Source organism: Lucilia sericata, unplaced genomic scaffold, assembly GCF_015586225.1.
Source record: "Lucilia sericata isolate MDLA Ls3-8-SP2 unplaced genomic scaffold, ASM1558622v1 Contig005775F_arrow, whole genome shotgun sequence".
Lineage (NCBI taxonomy): Eukaryota > Metazoa > Arthropoda > Insecta > Diptera > Calliphoridae > Lucilia > Lucilia sericata.
In genome coordinates this window covers 1-17,970 of record NW_023997612.1, presented here as the reverse complement: position 1 = coordinate 17,970, position 17,970 = coordinate 1, and the positions used below count along the sequence as shown (strand labels likewise).

At 29.2% G+C, this 17,970-nt stretch overlaps 2 protein-coding genes across 2 annotated transcripts; one reads left to right on the top strand and one right to left on the bottom strand.

Moving 5' to 3' along the window:
* Window positions 1-1,383: 1,383 nt before the first annotated feature.
* On the top strand, window positions 1,384-2,313 carry LOC119615549 (polypeptide N-acetylgalactosaminyltransferase 5-like). The gene is made up of 3 exons (XM_037971565.1): window positions 1,384-1,650; window positions 1,716-1,949; window positions 2,017-2,313. The coding sequence occupies exons 1-3, from the start codon at window positions 1,621-1,623 to the stop codon at window positions 2,161-2,163; spliced, it is 411 nt and encodes a 136-aa protein (XP_037827493.1). The 5' UTR covers window positions 1,384-1,620; the 3' UTR covers window positions 2,164-2,313.
* A 9,781-nt stretch (window positions 2,314-12,094) lies between these two features.
* On the bottom strand, window positions 12,095-13,014 carry LOC119615550 (60S ribosomal protein L37a). The gene is made up of 3 exons (XM_037971566.1): window positions 12,933-13,014; window positions 12,557-12,685; window positions 12,095-12,480 (listed from the first exon to the last, which is right to left on the bottom strand). Exons 1-3 carry the CDS (start codon window positions 12,933-12,935, stop codon window positions 12,334-12,336), a joined length of 279 nt encoding a protein of 92 aa, XP_037827494.1. The 5' UTR covers window positions 12,936-13,014; the 3' UTR covers window positions 12,095-12,333.
* Window positions 13,015-17,970: the final 4,956 nt, after the last annotated feature.

Here is a 17,970-nt window from a genome sequence, read left to right as displayed (position 1 = left end):
TATAGTCTAGTCTATAGTCTAGTCTATAGTCTAGTCTATAGTCTAGTCTATAGTCTAGTCTATAGTCTAGTCTATAGTCTAGTCTATAGTCTAGTCTATAGTCTAGTCTATAGTCTAGTCTATAGTCTAGTCTATAGTCTAGTCTATAGTCTAGTCTATAGTCTAGTCTATAGTCTAGTCTATAGTCTAGTCTATAGTCTAGTCTATAGTCTAGTCTATAGTCTAGTCTAGTCTAGTCTATAGTCTAGTCTATAGTCTAGTCTATAGTCTAGTCTGTAGTCTAGTCTATAGTGTAGTCTAGTCTGTAGTCTAGTCTATAGTCTAGTCTATAGTCTAGTCTATAGTCTAGTCTATAGTCTAGTCTATAGTCTAGTCTATAGTCTAGTCTATAGTCTAGTCTATAGTCTAGTCTATAGTCTAGTCTATAGTCTAGTCTATAGTCTAGTCTATAGTCTAGTCTATAGTCTAGTCTATAGTCTAGTCTATAGTCTAGTCTACAGTCTATAGCCTAGGCTATTAGACTAATCTATAGTCTAGTCTATAGTCTAGTCTATAGTCTAGTCTATAGTCTAGTCTATAGTCTAGTCTATAGTCTAGTCTATAGTCTAGTCTATAGTCTAGTCTATAGTCTAGTCTATAGTCTAGTCTACAGTCTATAGCCTAGGCTATTAGACTAATCTATAGTCTAGTCTATAGTCTAGTCTATAGTCTAGTCTATAGTCTAGTCTATAGTCTAGTCTATAGTCTAGTCTATAGTCTAGTCTATAGTCTAGTCTATAGTCTAGTCTATAGTCTAGTCTAGTCTATAGTCTAGTCTATAGTCTAGTCTATAGTCTAGTCTATAGTCTAGTCTATAGTCTAGTCTATAGTCTAGTCTATAGTCTAGTCTATAGTCTAGTCTATAGTCTAGTCTATAGTCTAGTCTATAGTCTAGTCTTTAGACTAGTCTATAGTCTAGTCTATAGTATAGTCTATAGTCTAGTCTAAAGTCTAGTCTATAGTATAGTCTATAGTCTAGTCTATAGTCTAGTCTATAGTCTAGTCTATAGTCTAGTCTATAGTCTAGTCTATAGTCTAGTCTATAGTCTAGTCTATAGTCTAGTCTATAGTCTAGTCTATAGTCTAGTCTACAGTCTATAGCCTAGGCTATATTCTATAATCTTTTCTAAAAAAAAAATTTCTTGTTCTTAAACTATTTTTTCTATAGAATAACAACCTTAATAAAATAATAAAAAAAAATTAAATTTCTTTATAAGATTCATGTATTTTCTCTAATATTTTTTTGTCCAAATATTTTCTTATTTTTTGTGAATGTTTCGCGTAAATTTACAAAAACATTTGATCTTAAAATGTAATTAAATGCACACAAAATTTAAAAATTTTTTTACAGCACTAACACACTCACATACAAATTATTTTGCAATAATTTTCAAAAAACAAAAAAAAATATTTTAATCAAATTATTATATTCTTTTAACATTTTCTTTTATCTAATAAAATCCACCTATAGGTGCTCGTAAAGCTTCCGCTGGCGATGTAAGTGAACGTAAAGCCTTGCGTGATCGTCTTAAATGTAAATCTTTCCGCTGGTATTTGGAAAATATTTATCCGGAAAGTTTAATGCCCTTGGACTATTATTATTTGGGTGAAGTAAGTTTTTAAGTTAAAGAAATAGAAAACAAACTTGATTTTAATTGGATTTTTTTTTTATCTAGATACGCAATGCCGAAACGGAGACCTGTTTAGATACGATGGGCCGTAAATATGGTGAAAAGATTGGTGTAAGCTATTGTCACGGCTTGGGCGGTAATCAAGTGTTTGCCTATACCAAGCGACAACAAATCATGTCCGATGATTTGTGTTTAGATGCCTCTGCTGCTCTGGGGCCGGTGAATATGGTGCGTTGTCATAATATGGGTGGTAATCAGGAATGGGTATATGATGCAGAGGTAAATATAAATTACTTAAAGAAAGTCTTTGTTATAAATTATAAATAATTTTCTTGTTAATTCACAGGATAAATCCATACGACACACAAACACTGGCAATTGTTTGCAAAGACCCTCGCGCGAAGATCCCACAACACCTTTATTACGTCCTTGTGACTTTAGTCAGGGTCAACAATGGCTAATGGAATCGAAATTTAAATGGCAAGCTCATTAGTTGTAATTGTTATTGGAGTTTTATAAAACTTTAGTTAGTTTATTATTTTTTAGAAATTGTTTAAATTTTTTGATAAAAAAGAAAACAACAACATTTTGCCGTTTTGTATAAAATTTTATTTTTGGTTTTATTTTGATTTTTTCATTAGTTTTAGTTTGAAATTTTTTTCTTAAAAAAATTTATTTATTTAAAAGAAAAAATTCACTTTAAATAGAAAAGAAATTTTGTAACATTTAATAAAAAGGGATTTGAAATTTCAGTTATTTAATTAAAATCATTATTATTATTTTTTCTATAGAAATTAAAATTAATTAAAAGTATTTTTTATAATTTTCTTTTATTTACATATTTTTTTCAAATTCCTTTAGTTTGTATTTAAAACTTCTTTGAAAAAAAAAACATGATATTTAAGTATTTAGTTATTTAAATATATTATAATAATTATTTTTTGCTTAGATTTTTTTCTTTTTAAATTATGGTATTTTTTAATAATATATTATTTAATTTTTTTATTACTAATTTGCAAGAAAAATACCAAAACTATCACATTTTTGTTTTATTTTTATTTCATTTTAATATAAATTTTTACAAAAAGTCACTGACATTCTGTTTAAGCATTCTCTTTTTTTATATATAAATAAATTTATTTTTAATATAAACAAAAAAATAATGAAAAAAAGTAAGAAAAAAAGTAAAGAAAAACGTCTTCCCTAAATGATTTATTTTTAATTTTTTTTTATAAATTTAAAGCTAAAACTCTTGATTGTTTTAAAGAGTTTATAATAGTTTTTTTTTTTTTTTTGTTTAAAAGCGAAGTGTATAAAATAATTAAAACTAGTTTTAAATTCATTAATTAATAACAATTAATAAATAACTAAATCAATGATTGAAAAGAAAAAAACAAAAAATGTATTTCAAATAAAAATACAAACTTTGAGTTAAGAGATAAATAAACATTTTTTTTATTTGGATTTTCATTTTGGTGTCTTTTTTAGTTTTTATAATAACTTTTAACAGTCATGGAAAATTTAGACTATAGACTAGACTATAGACTAGATTATAGACTAGATTATAGACTAGACTATAGACTAGACTATAGACTAGACTATAGACTAGACTATAGACTAGACTATAGACTAGACTATAGACTAGACTATAGACTAGACTATAGACTAAACTATAGACAAGGTTTTAGACTATAGACTAGATTAAAGACTATAGACAGGGCTTTATACTGGACTATAGACTAGACTAAAGACTAGACTCTAGACTAGACTCTAGACTAAACTCTAGACTAGACTCTAGACTAGACTATAGACTACACCAAAAACTAAACTATAGACAAGGGTTTATACTATACTATAGACTAGAATAAAGACTTGACTAAAGACTTGACTCTAGACTAGACTATAGATTAGACTATAGACTAGATTATAGACTACATTATAGACTAGACTATAGACTAGAAGATAGACAAGACTATGAACTACACTAGGGACTAGACTATAGACCAGACTATTGACTATTCTATAGACTAGACTATAGACAGACTATATACTAGACTTTATACTAGATAATAGATTATACTATAGACTAGACTATGGACTAGACTATAGACTAGACTATAGACTAGACTTTAGACTAAACTGTAGACTAGACTATAGACTAGACTATAGACTAGGCTATAGATTAGACTATAGACTAGACTATAGACTAGACTATAGACTAGACTATATACTAGACTATAGACTAGACTATAGACTACACTGTAGACTACACTATAGACTACACTATGGACTACACTATAGACTACACTATAGACTACACTCTAGACTAGACTATAGACTAGAATATAGACTAAACTATAGACTAGACTATAGACTAGACTAAACTATAGACTAGACTATAGACTAGACTATAGACTAGACTATATACTAGACTATAGACTAGACTATAGACTAGACTATAGACTAGACTATAGACTAGACTATAGACTAGACTATAGACTAGACTATAGACTAGACTATAGACTAGACTATAGACTAGACTATAGACTAGACTATAGACTAGACTAGACTAGACTATAGACTAAACTATAGACTAGACTATAGACTAAACTATAGACTAGACTATGGACTAGACTATATACTAGACTGTTGTCTAGACTATAGACTAGACTATTGACTAGATTATAGACTATACTATAGACTAGACTATACACTATACTATAGACTAGACTATAGGCTAGACTATAGGCTACACTATAGACTAGACTATAGACAAGGCAACAGACTAGACTAGATAATAGTCTATAGTCTAGTTTATAGTTCTGTTTATAGTATAGTCTATAGTCCAGTCTATAGTGAAGTCGATAGTTTAGTCTATGTTTGTTAATAAACTATAGATTAGACTATAGACTAGACTATAGACTAGACTATAGACTAGACTATAGACTAGACTATAGACTGGACTATAGACTAGACTATAGACTAAACTATAGACTAGACTATGAACTAGACTATATACTATACTGTTGACTAGACTATAGACTAGACTCTATACTAGACTATAGACTAGACTATAGACTAGACTATAGACAAGACAATAGACTAAACTATAGACTAGATTATAGACTAGGCTATAGACTACACTATAGACTAAACTATAGACTAGACTATGAACTAGACTATGTACTATACTGTTGACTAGACTATAGACTAGACTATATACTAGACTATAGACTAGACTATAGACTAGACTATAGACTAGACTATAGACTAGACTATAGACTAGACTATAGACTAGACTATAGACTAGACTATAGACTAGACTATAGACTAGACTATAGACTAGACTATAGACTAAACTATAGACTAAACTATAGACTAGACTATGGACTAGACTATATACTAGACTGTTGACTAGACTATAGACTAGACTATTGACTAGATTATAGACTAGACTATAGACTAGACTATAGACTAGACTATAGACTAGACTATAGACTAGACTATAGGCTAGACTATAGGCTACACTATAGACTAGACTATAGACAAGGCAACAGACTAGACTAGATAATAGTCTATAGTCTAGTTTATAATCCTGTTTATAGTATAGTCTATAGTCCAGTCTATAGTGAAGTCGATAGTTTAGTCTATGTTTGTCAATAAACTATAGATTAGACTATAGACTAGACTATAGACTAGACTATAGACTAGACTATAGACTGGACTATAGACTAGACTATAGACTAAACTATAGACTAGACTATGAACTAGACTATATACTATACTGTTGACTAGACTATAGACTAGACTCTATACTAGACTATAGACTAGACTATAGACTAGACAATAGACTAAACTATAGGCTAGATTATAGACTAGGCTATAGACTACACTATAGACTAAAGTATAGACTAGACTATGAACTAGACTATATACTATACTGTTGACTAGACTATAGACTAGACTATATACTAGACTATAGACTAGACTATAGACTAGACTATAGACTAGACTATAGACTAGACTATAGACTAGACTATAGACTAGACTATAGACTAGATTATAGACTAGACTATATACTATACTTTAGGCTAGACTATAGACTACACTATAGACTAGACTGGAGACAAGACTATAGACTAGACTTTAGACAATAGACTAGACTATAGACTGCACTATGGACTAGATAATAGTCTATAGTCTAGTTTATAGTATAGTCTATAGTCCAGTCTATAGTTTTAGTCGATCGTTTAGTCTATGTTTGTTAATTTAATTTTTCCATGCCTGATTTTAAATATATTTTTTATAATTTTTCATTTAAAAAACTTCAAAATCAAGGAATTAACAGTTAATTATGTAGTTTGGATAATAATTATTATCAGATTCGAAATAATACGAGGGATTTTTGTTAAAAATCGACAAAACAGATTATTTGTTTGAAAAAATTAAATTTTCAGGACAGGTGTTTCATTTTTTTTTTTGTTAATTTTATTTTTTAACCAATTAAATTATAATTTTTAACCAATACACTTTACATAACAACAAATATCCTTTTCATTGTTAATATCATTAAAAAACAACAACAAAAAATAGGCATATCATAAGAATTTTCATATTAAAAAAACTTAAACATTATGATAAAAACAAAATATTTATTGTAAATAAACTAAATTTATTATAAAATTTAAAAGAAAAATCACAACATCTTAATCGCAACTAGAAATTGTAAACATTTGAAGTTAAATTATAGAAAAAAACATAAATGTAATAAATAAATTTGCAATTAAAAATTAAAAAATAAATAATGTCATTTAAAATTAAACAAAAATTTTCTAAATTAATTAATTTCAAGTGATAATTATTGTATTAATTTTAGTTGATTTTATTAATGGTGTCCAACCGTAACATAATTCCGTTGCCAACTTTTTGTTTCGAATTTTAATTAAAAATAAACCTCCAATTTTCTTAATTGCATTTAACCATAATATATTTTAAACAATAAACTTCTTTTTATTAAAACACTAAATTTTTTATAAATTTTTTATAATTTAAATATTCACATTTCAAAATTTAAAAGAAAAAACATTTCATCTTAGAAAAAAAAAATTGTAAAAAAACCAAAAAAAAACTTATATTTGCTCAATTAAAATTTAGAAATTAATAAAGTCCAAATAATTAATATTGATAATTAAGATAAAAAACAATTAATAAACTATAAATACAGGAAAATTTAAAACCTTTTATAAATCTAAAACAACAAATGTAAAAGTGCATAAAAATTCCCAAAAAAACTTCATTTTTTTCTAGCTAAATAAATTTTTTTAATTTTTTTAATAATTCCATTAAAAATAGTACAGAAAGTAATATATACATAGACATATTAAAATTTATTATTATAATTAACAAAAAAATAAATCACACCTCATACATAAGCAGAGAGAAAATAACAGAAAAAAAAACTAACTAATAGTATAATTTAGGTGAAGGTGCAATAAAACAAATTTACTCATAACTATCTAATTATAATAATTAATTAAAAAATCTAAAAACTCAGTTTCATTTATAAATAATTGTCATCAATTAAAATAACACAACAAGAACAACATTAGTCCTATATTTGTAAAATTATTATTATTAATGTTTTTTTTATTATTAAAAAAATAAAACTAACAACAACAATTTCCATAATAAATACATACACATAAAAAATACAATTTTTGTAAATGTTTTCTATTAAAATTTTTATTATTTTTAAGGTAAATATAATTAAATATTTAATATTATAATTAAATAAAACAAGAAATTATTATTAAAGAAAATAAAATCTAAAATTTCTAAATAAAATGATAATAAAATTTATGATTAAATTTAATATTTGTTATTACTTTTATGTAAGGATGTTAAGAGTATATTTGAATCTAGTAACCATATTTCTAGCACCGATTGATGATAAATGATATTGAACCGTGTATATTAGGGAATATACTAAACAATACACTTGGAAAAGGACTATTAAATAGACTAGTAATATGTTTAATCAATAGATCAGTCAATAGATTAGTCAATATACTATATATACCAATAAATTAGTTAAAAGACTAGTTAATGGATTATTAGTAAGACTTGTCTTTCAATAGACTATTCAATAGATAATAGACTGTTCAATAAACTAGATATTAGACAAGACAATAGACTAGAAAATGGACTAGTAAATAGACTAGTTAATAGGCGAGAAAATAGACTAGTTTATATACTGGTCAATAGATTAGTAAGGATTAGTAAAATAATAGACTAGTAAATAGAGTAGTCAATAAACTAGATAATAGACTAGACAACAGAATAGATAATGGACTAGTAAATAGACAATTAAAGAGACTAGTCTATAGACTAGGCAATAGGCTATGTAATAGACTAATAAATAGACTAGTCCATAGACTGGTTAATAGACTAATCAACAGTCTAGTTAATAGACTAATAATAAGATAGTTAATAGACTAGCCAATAGATTAGTTAAAAGACTAGTTAATGTCAATAGACTAGTTAATGGACTAGTCCATAGATAATAGACTATTTAACAGACCAGTCAATAAATAAGATAATAGACTAGACAACAGAATAGATAATTGACTAGTAAATAGACAATTAAAAAGACTAGTCTATTGACTAGGCAGTAGGCTATGTAATAGACTGATTAATAAACTAGTTTATAGACTAGTTAAATACTAGTTAATAGACTAATAATAAGATAGTTAATAGACAAGCCAATAGATTAGTTAAAAGACTAGTTAATGTCAATAGACTAGTCAATTGATAATGGACTGGTTAATAGACTAGCCAATAAACTAGATAATAGACTAGACAACAGAATAGATAATGGACTAGTAAAGACACAAGTAAATAGACTAGTCTAGACTGGGCCATAGGCTATGTAATAGACTAACGTATAGACTAGTTAATAGACTAGTGTATAGACTAGTTAATAGACTAATCCATAGACTAGTTAATATACTAATACATATACTAGTTAATAGCCTGATCAACAGGCTAGTTAATAGACAAGTCAATAGACTAATAATAAGATAGTTAATATACTAGCCAATAGATTAGTTAAAAGTCTAGTTACTGAACTAGTAATAAGACTTGTCAATAGACTAGTCAATAGATAATAGACTGGTTAATAGACTAGTCAATAGATAATATACTGGTTAATAGACTAGTCTAGTTAATAGACTAGTAAATAGACTAATAATAGGATAGGTAATAGACTAGCCAATAGATTAGTTAAAAGACTAGTTAATGTCAATAGACTAGTTAATAGACTAGTCCATAGATAATAGACTGGTTAATAGACTAGTCAGTAAACTAGATAATAGACTAGACAACAGAATAGCTAATGGACTAGTAAACACACAAGTAAATAATAGACAATTAAAGATACTAGTCTATAGACTAATCAATAGACTAGTTAATAGACTAGTTAATATACTAGTCCATAGACTAGTTAATAGACTAATAATAAGATAGTTAATAGACTAGCCAATAGATTAGTTAAAAGACTAGTTCATGTCAATAGATAACAGACTGGTTAATAGACTAGTCAATAAACTAGACAATAGACTAGACAACAGAATTGATAATGGACTAGTAAACACACAAGTAAATAGACTAGTCTAGACTGAGCCATAGGCTATGTAATAGACGAATGTATAGACTAGTTAATAGACTAGTCCATAGACTAGTAAATAACCAAGTCCATAGACTAGTTAATATACTAATACATAGACTAGTTAATAGCCTGATAAACAGGCTAGTTAACAGACAAGTCAATAGACTAATAATAAGATAGTTAATATACTAGCCAATAGATTAGTTAAAAGTCTAGTTACTAGTAATAAGACTTGTCAATAGACTAGTTAATAGACTAGTCAATAGATAATAGACTGGTTAATAGACTAGTCTAGTTAATAGACTAGTAAATAGACTAATAATAGGATAGGTAATAGACTAGCCAATAAATTATTTAAAAGGCTAGTTAATGCCAATAGACTAGTTAATAGACTAGTCCATAGATAATAGACTGGTTAATAGACTAGTCAGTAAACTAGATAATAGACTAGACAACAGAATAGCTAATGGACTAGTAAATAGACAATTAAAGAGACTAGTCTATAGACTAGGCAATAGGCTATGTAATAGACTAATCAATAGTCTAGTTTATAGACTAGTCAATACACTAGTCCATAGACTAGTTAATAGCCTGATCAACAGGCTAGTTAATAGACAAGTCAATAGACTAATAATAAGATAGTTAATATACTAGCCAATAGATCAGTTAAAAGTCTAGTTACTGAACTAGTAATAAGACTTGTCAATAGACTAGTTAATAGACTAATCAATAGATAATAGACTGATTAATAGACTAGGCAATAAACTAAATATTATAGAAGACATTAGACTAGAAAATGGACTAATAAATAGACTAGGTAATAAGCGAGGCAATAGACAAGTTAATAAACTAGTCAATAGATTAGTAAAGACACTTTGAGATAGTGTCAAATTAAAGTAGAAAATTTTAATAGCTTCTGCGTTTAAGACTTTTAAACTTTTCGCCTTTATTGAAATATGTAGGCGTGACAATAGGGATGAAAACTGTATGTTTTAAAATTCCAAGCTTTGTGTGTGTTTCTTCTTTGGTCTTCAATAACTTTTGGCGGAGTTGTCATACATATAGGTTAGATTAATAGGTGGATGTATACATCAAATCCGAAGAAATACACCTAGGCCACTATCGGACCTGCTATGCAATGCCCTTTCATTGAATCATTGAGTTATATAGGCGTTGCAATAGGGGTGGAAACTGTATGCTATAAAAATCTAACATTCCAAGCTTTGTGTGTGTTTCTAAAATAGTCCTACATTCTAAAAATTTAGAGCTATGGATAGGTTAGATGCATTGGTCTTCCGTTCAATAACTTCTGGCGGAGTTGTCATACCTAGGTTATGTTAATAGGATGATGTATACATCAAATCCGAAGAAATACACCTAGGCCACTATCGGACCTGCTATGCACTGCCCTTTCATGGAAAATGTTTGTTGTTTAAAACAAAAATCTTATATAGTGATCAAATAATGTATTATGTCCGATGTTCAAAACCAGTTGCATGGACATAATTCTTAAGAATTTTGCAATCAGTGTTCATGACGAAAGCTTAACAATGGCAAAGAAAGTGCTCCAGAGTTTCACTCTTCTCTTTACATACTCAAAATTTTGTGAAGTTTTGCCCGTAATCATGTGTGTGAACTCAAAATATGTACCATCATACTAACCTTAGACTTGTCCATTTTGAGCAGACTTCTGGCTCTGCTCTTGTCAGGTTCACGTTATAGGATTCCCTCTTTCGTTGACGAATACTTACGAATCGCCTGGTACCCATATGATGTAAAGCTTATCATTGGGGAGTATTCGTTTAAATCTTTCTTACAATCCAATACAGTCTTCGATTTAACCTTATCGTCAGATATCGTTCTAATTTTCTTATGGCTGCAGGTAAATAAATAAAAAAATATCGCGATCAGCACTTATGTATGTGCCTTGTTAATCCTTCATTTTAATTTCCGTTCAAGGAATACACCTAAGTACTTAACTCTGTTGGTCACAAATATCTTCTTACGTAGGAAACAGAGTTCAATTTTATTTTGGCAATTTTTGTCTTTCATGTGACAGATTTGAGTCTTCATCATATATGAATTATACAGGCCTATTCTGAGTAATAAACTCCATGGGAGTTTGTTCCCTCAAACAAACTTCAGGAGAATAATTGTTCATAATTGGCATAACTTTTGTCAAATTTTCAAACTCTAAATAAAGCTCTCTCTTGCCAGCATTTTCTTAGTTTCATTGTTTCAAATGACTCGATATTTTATAAGGAGCTAGATTAGAAAGGCGAATCGATTATATTAGAAGCGCCATGTACATTAGGTATTGGATTTCAGTGTATAAAACTATAAACTCCCCATTCGAGCAGAAAATTTTACTGAAAAAATATCTTTTATTTTGAAAGCTGTTTATAAATCTAAAAAACTATACTTTATCTCCGGGGGTCATTTTGTTTACCAATCGAAAACATTCCAATTAGTGACATTTTTCTATGCGAATTACAAATTAGGACTATCTAATCTGTGGAACATAAGCAAACTTAATACTATTTTTGCATTATGGCATAAAATTAGTTTTTGTAAATACTTTATTAATGCAAAGATCGTCGAAATAAAGCAACACCAAATTAATGGCATATTTTTAATCCGAAGTAGCTTTTTTGTAATATCTCCAACACAATTTCTTAAATAAACAATAATCTATTCGTAATCTATTTTTAATCCAACGTAATTCTTCAAATAAAAACACTTTACACAATTATCATAATTTTGTTTGTTTTCATCCGTTTTTTTAAGTAAAAAAATGGCTATTTTTTATTAAACTTCACACATTCTATTAGACCAATATTTACAGTAGTTACCACTGTAAATACAAAGGCCAAACAACACAGATCTTGGCAAAACAGCACATAAAAATTAGACAAAAACTAATTTTTAATATATTGTTATTAAAACGTCGTTAAAACTAAGAAACTTAACTGCTTAAACAAAAAATATGTAAACAGTTTATTGTTCCTTGGTTTCACGGAGACGACGTACAGCAGAACGTACGGAGGCAGCAGCAGTGGTAGAGTATACCCAGGCACCACCAGCTACGACGCGCTTGCAACGCTTACAGGACCAGATGCCAACACAGGCGCGCTTCATGGAATCCTTTAATAAAAACAAAAGAAAGTTCAAGGTTAGTAAAATCTTTCAATATACGAATAGAAATTATCAAAGAACTTACCTTGCCGCAGAACGAGCAGGTATATTTGCTGTGCTGGGTGATTTCCATTTTCTTGACCATTTTACGTAGGGAAGCACCATAACGGGTACCATATTTACCTACGATTCCAACCTTCTTGGTGCGTTTGGCCTAAAAACATAGTAAAAAAAGAGTCACACATTAGTATATTTTCTTCTTTTTTCATTGCACAAAACAAGTTCATTCTTTGTAAACAATAACACTAAATTTCAATTGTTATTTTTTCTGTTATCATTATCTATTTAGCGAAAATTTTTATCACACTTATTTCTCACATTATTAAATTTTGTTATTTTATCACTTTTATTTAATTTTATTTAGAGATTTTAGTAAAATTTTACGATTTTTTTATTCGTACCATTTTTTAGTTGTTGATCTGTCAAAAATTCAACCGGAAAGAAACGGTTTACCGTGTGAAGTTGGCTGCTGTTCATTTTTTGACACAACAAATACAACACTTCTGATTTATGCTACCACACGCTAGATGGCAGAAGTCGTTTTATTTCGTAGTGTTGCCGCTTTAAACAAACACGATTGTTTTATTAAATTTCTATTAAAATTTATTATACAATTTTGTTGCCTGAGCAAGTTTTGCGGCGTTCAACATACTAACTAGGATTCACGCACATAAAGAAAACAACCCGACGAAAAATAAAACAAACCGTAACAGCTGTTTTATCAAAATAAACATTTTTTTTGGTGTGGTGAGTTATTTTTGTTTACAAATATGTGTTTCTGCACGTGGAAAAGACGCAAAAACTCGTTATCATTATTTACATTTTCAATATGTGTTTATGCACGTGGAAAAAATTCAAAAAAATTGATTTTCATGATTTACATTAAAAAAAATATTTTTGATCAATTAAAATATGTGTATAAATGTGGAAAGGAACAAATCTGATAAAATATAAATATATTTGGGATTATATCGTTACAGAATGCCTTTTAATAAAAAACATTCAAAAAATGTTACTATGGTCATATATATAAAATGATATATAACTGCTATCGGACGATCTTGTGCACGATAAAAACCTATATAGAACTTTAAGTTGGAAGTGTAGAAATCGGATGGCATACATTTTTTTCCGGATTTCATCGTTCTAGGGTGTGTACTACAACAACAAACTTTTTTTTACAAAAAATGTTACTATAGCCGTATATATAAAATGATATATAACTGCTATCGGACGATCTTGTGCACGATAAAAACCTATATAGAACTTTAAGTTGGAAGTGTAGAAATCGGATGGCACACATTTTTTTCCGGATTTCATCGTTCTAGGGTGTGTACTACAACAACAAACTTTTTTTTACAAAAAATGTTATTATGGCCGTATATATAAAATGATATATAAGTGCTATCGGACGATCTTGTGCACGATAAAAACCTATATAGAACTTTAAGTTGGAAGTGTAGAAATCGGATGGCATACATTTTTTTCCGGATTTCATCGTTCTAGGGTGTGTACTACAACAACAAACTTTTTTTTACAAAAAATGTTACTATAGCTGTATATATAAAATGATATATAAGTGCTATCGGACGATCTTGTGCACGATAAAAACCTATATAGAACTTTAAGTTGGAAGTGTAGAAATCGGATGGCATACATTTTTTTCCGAATTTCATCGTTCTAGGGTGTGTACTACAACAACAAACTTTTTTTTACAAAAAATGTTACTATAGCCGTATATATAAAATGATATATAACTGCTATCGGACGATCTTGTGCACGACAAAAACCTATATAGAACTTTAAGTTGGAAGTGTAGAAATCGGATGGCATACATTTTTTTCCGGATTTCATCGTTCTAGGGTGTGTACTACAACAACAAACTTTTTTTTTACAAAAATGTTATTATGGAAGCATATATAAATTGATATATAACTGCTATCGGACGATCTTGTGCACGATAAAAACCTATATAGAACTTTAAGTTGGAAGTGTAGAAATCGGATGACATTCATTTTTTTCCGGATTTCATCGTTCTAGGGTGTGTACTACAACAACAAACTTTTTTTTTACAAAAAATGTTACTATGGCCGTATATATGAAATGATATATAACTGCTATCGAACGATCTTGTGCACGATAAAAACCTATATAGAACTTTAAGTTGGAAGTGTAGAAATCGGATGGCATACATTTTTTTCCGGATTTCATCGTTCTAGGGTGTGTACTACAACAACAAACTTTTTTTTTTACAAAAAATGTTACTATAGCCGTATATATAAAATGATATATAACTGCTATCGGACGATCTTGTGCACGATACAAACCTATATAGAACTTTAAGTTGGAAGTGTAGAAATCGGATGGCATACATTTTTTCCGGATTTCATCGTTCTAGGGTGTGTACTACAACAACAAACTTTTTTTTACAAAAATGTTATTATGGAAGCATATATAAATTGATATATAACTGCTATCGGACGATCTTGTGCACGATAAAAACCTATATAGAACTTTAAGTTGGAAGTGTAGAAATCGGATGACATTCATTTTTTTCCGGATTTCATCGTTCTAGGGTGTGTACTACAACAACAAACTTTTTTTTTACAAAAAATGTTACTATAGCCGTATATTTTATATATATATAAAATGATATATAACTGCTATCGGACGATCTTGTGCACGACAAAAACCTATATAGAACTTTAAGTTGGAAGTGTAGAAATCGGATGGCATACATTTTTTTCCGGATTTCATCGTTCTAGGGTGTGTACTACAACAACAAACTTTTTTTTTACAAAAATGTTATTATGGAAGCATATATAAATTGATATATAACTGCTATCGGACGATCTTGTGCACGATAAAAACCTATATAGAACTTTAAGTTGGAAATGTAGAAATCGGATGACATACATTTTTTTCCAGATTTCATCGTTCTAGGGTGTGTACTACAAAAACAAACTTTTTTTTTCTAGGGTGTGTACTACAACAACAAACTTTTTTTTTACATAGTTTTATTATGGAAATATATAGAAAATTATATATAACTTTAAGTTGGAAGTGTAGAAATCGGATGGCATATATTTTTTTCCTGATTTCATCGTGCTAGGGTGTGTACTACAACAACAAACTTTTTTTTTACAAAAAATTTTATTATGGAAGTATATAGAAAATTATATATAACTGCTATCGGAAGATCTTGTGCACGATAAAAACATATATAGAACTTTAAGTTGGAAGTGTAGAAATCGGATGGCATAATCTGTTTGAGATTTTAGGTAGGGTCAACTGTGGACCGACCCTTACAAAATTCAACAGATAAATTTTGTTTCATATAAAAGTTGTCGTATTTTATAGCTATTTTTTTAAGCCAGTTATGAGTGGTAGTAATTTCCGGAGGTGGACCTTATATCGGGGATAGGTTAAATTATGGACCGATCCCCTTAAATTTGACAAAACGATGTTGACTCCTTGTTTATGTGGAATTTCTTTGCTATATTGGTATTTTTATTACAATTATTGGAGTTAATATCTTTTTCTGAAGGGGAACTTATATGGGGGTAGGGTCAATTTTGAACCATCCCAGAAAGGTTTTGGATCATATAAATCTTGTAAAATAATTTCCTGATACTCATAAAATTTGGCAAAAAGATTTTAGTTCCTATAAAACTTGTTTTTGTCGTTCTTCTTCGCTACACTGGAATATTGAAGCTCAATAATAATCTCCATCAACTAAAAATATTTTGGCAAATATTGGCTAAGATCCTAGTCTATACTTTTATGGATTTTAGACCAATATTTCGGTGTAAAAGTTCCTTGGCTCCCTGATGAGTTTATCGTATACCGATATTGTCCATTTTCAATAACAAACTCAATCTTAGACTGTAATTAGATCCCAGCATATACTTTTATGGATATTAGACCAATATTTCAATGTGTTACAAACGGTGTAAAATGTTCCTTGACTCCCTGATGGGTTGTGTCTTCCAAGTGGTGATTTAGCGATCTTGAAAGTGACGGAACTAATAGGGAATCACATTGTTCGCCGGTCTCTGGTAAGATTTTAGGTTGATAGTCATGCTGCACTTAAAGCATTAATATGTCATAGATGTATTCTTGCATAGTCGTAGAATGAAGAAAAGATCTAAGTATTATTATGTGACCGTTTACAATAAGGCTGTGTTGGGTACCAGGACCCTGCAATATACACAAATGAGGTATCTGGCGAACTGATACGATGAGGCTCGAATCTTGTCCCATATGAACGGAACAAGAAGTTAAAGCCACCCCTTTTTCATTTTTTAGGTTGATCTCCGATGGATTCCGTGACTCTTTCAACCAGTCATGGAATATAGAATGAATTGCACATTATATATTGTCGTTTTAAAAATACTTGATTCTAATGAAACCGGGATTATTATTGGGGTAGATGGTGTACACCAAGAACACTTGCACTGGCTATAAAACATTATTAAAATACATAAATTTTTAGCACAAAATAAATATGTCTAGTAATTTGTTTTTGTTTACGTTTTTACAGAAACTCACCACACAACAATCAAAAACAGCTGTTAGGGTTTGCTGTTTTATCAAAAGGTTGTTTTATTAACGGGTATCTAGGATTCTATAGCTGAAACGAAAAGTCGACTTTTTTCATTTAGTTAAAAGTCGACTTTTCGACTTTTTTCCTTTTATGAAAAGTCGATTTTTCGACTTTTCGACTTTTTTCATTTAATTAAAAGTCGACTTTTAGACTATAAGTATTTTATAAATAGTCGACTTTTCGACTTTTTCCGACTTTTTTCGACTTTTTCCGACTTTATTCGATTTTTTTCGACTTCTTGACTATTTTCGACTTTTATTCGACTATTTGTTGACTTTTTTCGAGTTTTTCCGACTATTTTAGAGTTTTTGACTCTTTTTTCCGCTTTTTTAAAATTTTCGACTATTTTTGACATTTTTCTACAATTTTTGAGTTTTCAACTTTTTCCGACTTTTCGACTTTCTTCGACTTTTTTCGACTTTATTCGACTTTTTTCGACTTATCGACTTTTTTCGACTTTTTTCGACTTTCAGACTTTCGACTTTTATTAACAAAATCGACTTTTCGACTGTTTTCACAGACGATAGTCGAGTTATCGACTTTTTTGGAACAAAATAGTCGACTTCGACTTTTCCACTTTTTTCGACAAAAAGTCGATTGTTCGATTATTCGAAAGTCGATTTATAGAACCCTAATACAAACTCGTAGATTCCTTAAGGTGGAAGTAAACAACTCGAACAATATAGGCTTCTGTCGAAAGTTAAAATAGTATGTTTTCATTTAACTAGTTACATATTGTAGTTTGCAACGGGTCTGCCGCGAAAATTTCAGCAACTTTCAACTTTTGACGCGTCGGCAGCTGATCAGGGTTGTACTTTGTTTTGTGTAGATTA

Bases quoted from the DNA above. Each gene is read 5' to 3' on its own strand.
- LOC119615549 (XM_037971565.1), top strand. From the start codon at position 1,621: ATGCCCTTGGACTATTATTATTTGGGTGAA. The intron at 1,651-1,715 runs GTAAGTTTTTAA...TTTTTTATCTAG, and splicing joins ACTATTATTATTTGGGTGAA to ATACGCAATGCCGAAACGGA. The intron at 1,950-2,016 runs GTAAATATAAAT...GTTAATTCACAG, and splicing joins AATGGGTATATGATGCAGAG to GATAAATCCATACGACACAC.
- LOC119615550 (XM_037971566.1), bottom strand. The intron at 12,481-12,556 runs GTAAGTTCTTTG...TTTTTATTAAAG, and splicing joins CCTGCTCGTTCTGCGGCAAG to GATTCCATGAAGCGCGCCTG.